Raw genomic sequence first — 5,780 nt, 5'->3', positions numbered from 1 at the left:
TTATTATTATTATGATGTTACCATTGTAAAACTTGAACAGTGGGCTGGGAGATAGCTTAGCAATCTGAGCATCTGCTTGGCAAGTGCAAGGACCCCAGTTGTATCCCTGGTACCACATGCCATGCTGGCCCTGGAACCCTGGACGTGCTGTGCCAGCCGTCAAAACCGGTCATGGTGGTACATGCTTGTAATCCCAGTGCTGGGGAGGCTGAGTCAGGAGGCTCAACAGGAGTCCAGGCTGCTTAGTGAGGCCCTGTACCAAATAAATAAATGATTGTTTTAAATTAAATACTTGGCCATACCTCCCACAAGAATAAAGACCATTCTTAGCAATGAGACTGTTGACATTCCAGAAAATGTCGACATCACTCTAAAAGGACACACAGTTATGGTGAAGGGCCCCAGAGGAACCTTGCGGAGGGACTTCAACCACATCAATGTGGAACTCAGTCTCCTTGGGAAGAAAAAGAAGAGGCTCCAGGTTGACAGACAGTGGGGAAACAGAAAGGAGTTGACAACTGTCCGCACAATCTGTAGCCATGTACAGAACATGATCAAGGGGGTCACTCTGGGCTTCCATTACAAGATGAAGTCTGTGTGTGCTCACTTCCCCATTAACGTCGTTATTCTGGAGAATGAATCTGTCAAAATCCGGAATTTCTTGGGTGAGAAATACATTCGCCAAGTTTGCATGCAGGCAGGTGTTGCTTGCTGAGTGTCATCTCACACCCAGAAAGATGAGCTAGTCTTTGAAGGAAATGACATTGGACTTGTTTCACATTCAGCTGCTGTGATTCAGCAAGCCACAGCAGTCAAAGTCAAGGATATCAGGAAATTTTGTGGTGGTATCTGTGTTTCTGAAAAGGGAACCGTTCAGCAGCCAGATGAGTAAGATCCAAGAGTTACCCAGCCACAGAAACAAGCTTTGGATTGTGAAGCCAATCTGTGATATTTTAATGAGACAATAAAAGATCTTTATTGAAAAAAAATTTAAAACTTGAACAAAAATATGATTAATTTATGATACTTCTATGCAGTACTCTAATGCTCATAGTCTCCTATGATGTAGGGTGGAAAGGATATAGAACTACTGAACATAGTATATAATTCTACTTTGCCTTTTCCCCAAAAGTTCTGATTTCATATTTTGGTGTGAAATTGATAGTCTTCTTAAATTACGTTCATATTCAATAAAATTATTCACCTGATTTTAATGGAAATACCATCTCTCTTCAAATAGTAATGTCAGGCTGGTGAGATAGCTTGGTAGACTAAGTACCTGCTTAGGCAAATGCAGGGACCAGGGTTCAATCCCCGGCACCACATCCAGTGCCTGCCCTGCCCCTGGACACACTGAGCTGGCCACTGAGATGGGGCGTGGTAGTGCACGCCTGTAATCACATCTATGAGTAGGCTGAAAACAGGAGGATCACTATGAGTCTGAGCTGTGTAGTAAGACCCTGTACCAAATACATAAAAATAAAAAAATTAAAAAGTAAAATAAGATAAAATGGTGTCGTTACTTTTAGTCTATCCAATATCAAAACAAAATGCCATAAAGTTTAAGGTGTAGCTATGGAATTAAAGAAATTTTGCTGTTCTCTATGTAATAAATGACTGAACTCAGATACTCTTTATTTTCTTTTTAGGGGTTAGAATTGCAAGAAACATCCTGTCATGCTGCTGAAGCCCGAAGAGTAGATGAACTTTTTGAAAGTGCTTTTGAACAAGAATGCCCAAAAATATGTTCCCTTAATGAACACTTTGGGAATGTCTTGACTCCCTGTACTGTTCTGCCTGTGAAACTATATTCTGATGCCAGGAATGTGCTGTCTGGCATAATTGACTCTCATGAAAACTTAAAAAGTTTTAAAAGTGACCTTATCAAAGTGCTTGTGTTCATCCTCCTCCAGTACTGCTCCAAAAGGTCCAGGAAGCAGGAGAATTTTCACAAAACTGCAAGCAAAGGGAATGTGGCTCCAGTAGTCCTCCCTCCTCTGAACCCTTCATCACATTCCCAATCCCCAGAAGACATAGACAGCTTTAAATCAGAGACTCTCAATGACTGGTCAGATGATATTTTTGGTGATGAGCCGGTAGTCAAAAAAGGAAAAGAAGGAAAAAATTGGTTGACAGATTTTCCAGGTACAACTTTACCTCTTCCAGGCTCAGTGGACCCACAGAGAGTTGATGATCTTCCTACAGACACCGTGTCTGAACGCAGTCTGTACAAAGCAGTTCTGTTGGGATACCCAGCTGCTGACAGAGGAAAGGAAGAAGGTGTGGCTTATATTCCTCTCTGCGAGTTCAGCTCTCCCCATTCTCACTTAGTGAGCTTACCTGAAGAGTGGAGGCCAAGCTGTATGCCCAGCTCCAAAATGAAGGAGATGAGCCCCCTCTTTCCAGAAGACTGGTACCAGTTCCTCTTAAGTCAGTTGGAATGTTTCCCCTCAGAAGCAATGCCCTCAGCTGCACTGGAAGAAATAACAAAGGACAAAGTTTTAAGGGACTCTTACATTCACACAGTAATGACTTGTTATGTTGGTTTATTGGGAATAGATGACATGGTTCCTACTGCTGGCCATATATTACGAGTTTACAATGGTGTGTTGCCCTGGTCTAGTGCCTTGGACTGGCTCACAGTAAAACCAGAACTGTTCCAACTAGTTCTGAAAGCCTTCAGGTAAGTCATTTTGATTCTGTACACAAGTTGTAAGGTTAGCACTGGCAGGAAATTATTTGTGTTTTTTTCGGAGGTGGGTGAGGTGTTTTTTTCAGTTCTGATTTTTTCAGTTCACTCTCAAAAGAATGAAAAATGTTTAGGATGCATTGTAATTTTATCAGTAGTACTCTTTAATTTCTGCTTTCTTTGCTTTTATTTGTGTAAAGGAGCTATTGTTCACACAGCCAGCTGGATTTCTCTGCTGTATTTCATTGATCCCTCAACTCTTTGTTTCAAATTAGATGATTTCAGTTCAGTCTTAGAAATACTGATCAAGGGCCAGGGATACAGCTCAGTGGCATAAGCACCTGCCTGGCAAGTGCAGCATCCCAAATTTTATTCCCGATACCATAGTAATAATAATAATAATAATATTGATCAAATCTATTTTATCTGTAGAGTTGATTTTAAAATTCTCAAAAATTGTTTGGTTTTCCATTTTTTAGATATACTCTGAAACTGATGGTTGATAAAGCAAGTTTAGGTCCAGTTGAAGACTTTAAAGAGCTAAAAGGCTGCCTTGAAGAATATGAAAGTGACTGGTACATTGGTTTAGTGTCAGATGAACAGTGGAAGGAAGCAGTTCTACAAGAAAAGCCTTCTTTGTTCTCTCTGGGCTATGACCCCACCATGGTAAGGTTAGACATGTTTTTAAGCATTTTCTTATATTAACTGTAATGATTAGAAAGGTAAAAATATTTGAACCAGATGGTAGACATGTAACATTCTAGCTATTGATATATATCAATTACAGTTTTTTTTTGTTTTTGTTTTTGTTTTAATTTTATTTATTTATTTATTTTCTGTGTGTGTGGCCAGCTCAGCCCACCAGGGGGCGGGGCTGGCTGGCATGTGGTGCTGGGGATTGAACCGTGGTCCCTGTGTTTTTGCTTAGCTTAGCTTGTTCTAAGTAGGTGCTTTAGACCACCGAGCCATCTCACCAGCCCTCAATTACAGTTTGAGAGTGTTTTTGATCCCACTTTATTAAGCTAGTGCAACCCTGGAGTAGTTGATTCATTTACTTTCCCAGCTGAGTAAGAAGCAGTTAACAACACTGTATATCGACCGTGCACCTGCTGACCCCACAGGTAGCCAAGCACATGTTACTTGCTATGGCGTATCTGGCAGATGGTTTGTATTTCTGTGCCTAGTTGAAGTGTAAGAATGATCACTTGGTTTTAACTCAAAGAAGAAAAATTTGTAGGTGGAAAATTATTTCTTTTGGTGATGTCTGCATTTTATTTGAAGCTTAGAGACTCCAAAAAGAGCATGACTTTTTAAAAATTTAGTACTTTTTCTTCTTGCAGTCATTGTGTGTGATATGAAAGACTCAATGTTAGGCGCCTACTCCACGTTCCAAGTCTGAGCAGTACTAGTGTGTGAGGACCTAGCCAAATGCTCTCCCCAATAAAACTGAGAGAAAAAAATTTAAGTAATCATTGCAATTTTCAGAGATGGCCTAGAGGGCAAATGAAGAAATATACTTTTTTTGGGAAAATCCAAAACCAGGAGGAAAAGCAAAAGACCAGAATTAGAACCAACTCTTACTTCAGGAAAGAAATATTTCATTCTGGTGGCCCCAAGAACAAAGGTCTGCCAAGTAGAGTAGTGCAAGTAATGTGTTCCCAGGTCGGGCAGTCCGGTGTTTCTCCCGCTGCTCCCCACTGTCATTGCTGAGATGAGATTCTAGTCATGTGTAGTCTGGTGGGGGCGGCCTTCTGGCACCCTGCACCTGGGAGGAGCCTTCATGCTGGGCTTGTCAGCACTGAGACTGTGAGAGCCGGGTGGGTCATCCTTGCTACTCTTAGAGCAGAAGCTCTACACTGGCAGAGATAAATCAGATGATAAATCAGCCCGAGGCTCCTCTCTGCTCCAGGGAGTTCTTCTAAAGCAGAGGTGTCACTCAGAGCGAAGCAGGTTACTCTTCTGCCTCCTCACACAGACCTCTGCCTCAAAGATCTGGCTTTGTGGGAGAAGAAAACTAGAGCACTGAAACTCTTCCCCAAAGAAGTGATTAATCTGCAACAGTGTGGATACTTTGAAGGCTCCTAGAGCAGTGCCAACTGTGGCGAAAAGGGAACTGGAACCTAGAGAAGAGCTTTTCTCAGAGGTCAGGTGTCAGAAGCAGTAGCCACAGGACTGGATCCCACAGCATTGTCACAGGACTGGTCCAAAGCAAATCCAAAGCAATTGGATTCACTTGTGCAACCACTTATGCCTCAGGTTATTGAAGATAATATTGACAAGCAGTGGGCACCTGACCAAGAGTGTCCTGAGGTTTTAGTCTCTAGAAGAAAAGGGTGGTTTTGGTTCCTGTGTTCAGCCTGCAGCTCCAGTGGAGATACAATGTGGCGGAAGGGCTGGTGGGAGACAGCTGCTATCCCCTGCAGCCAGGAGGCAGAGAGGGAAGGGACTTTGTGCTCTCCTCAGCCCACTTCCAGCCAGCCCCCACCTCTTACAAGCAAGATTTGCTGCTGCCATGGTCCTGTGACCTTCTAAAATGAGCCTTTGGGTCACTCTAGATCTGATCCATAGCACCTGTCACGCTCTTGCCCTCCCATGGTAACCGTGAATATTCTGCTGGGGCTGCACTTGCAGCAGAGCAGTATCTGGGATTTCAGACAAGGGAGAGGTAGAGAGTTGGTAAGGCAGGGATTTACTTTTACTTGAATTAACCAAACCGTTCACTAAATAAATACCTGAATATCAGTAACATACCCAGGGAGTGAGGGAAGATGAGAAGCAGTACCCAGAGCTGCTATGATGCCATCTAAAATAACTAATTTGCAATAAAGAATTGAGACACAACATAGAAAAGTCTAATCACACATGAGGGAAAAAATAGCAGTTAACGGAAATACGAGCAAGAGAAGTAAAAGCAACCAAATGCCAGTTGTAACAGATCCTTCAGAGTAAAGGAGTATGTTCACATAACACAAAGAAATCATAAGTAAGACCAACTCTTTTTTTTTTTTTTTTTTTTGTGGAACCGGGGACTGAACTCAGGCCCTTGCGCTTGCCAGGGAAGCACTTATTCCACTGAGCCATCTCCCCGGCC

The 5,780-nt window shown here is 42.4% G+C and overlaps 1 protein-coding gene and 1 pseudogene across 1 annotated transcript in view; both read left to right on the top strand.

The window, feature by feature from the left end:
* LOC105743488 overlaps positions 1-892 on the top strand; it is a 9,963-nt pseudogene extending 9,071 nt beyond the window's left edge.
* Pcnx4 (pecanex homolog 4) overlaps positions 1-5,780 on the top strand; it is a 46,620-nt gene that overhangs the window by 25,411 nt on the left and 15,429 nt on the right. The window contains exons 7-8 of the mRNA XM_023701635.1: positions 1,650-2,683; positions 3,169-3,355. Coding sequence (XP_023557403.1) covers positions 1,650-2,683; positions 3,169-3,355 — 1,221 coding nt within the window. The remainder of the gene's footprint in view (positions 1-1,649; positions 2,684-3,168; positions 3,356-5,780) is intronic.

The sequence above is a fragment of the Octodon degus genome, unplaced genomic scaffold (genome assembly GCF_000260255.1).
Source record: "Octodon degus isolate 3935 unplaced genomic scaffold, OctDeg1.0 scaffold00007, whole genome shotgun sequence".
In the NCBI taxonomy this organism is placed as follows: domain Eukaryota; kingdom Metazoa; phylum Chordata; class Mammalia; order Rodentia; family Octodontidae; genus Octodon; species Octodon degus.
Note: the sequence above shows the minus strand (reverse complement) of the source record. Positions and strands in the feature narration are given on the sequence as shown.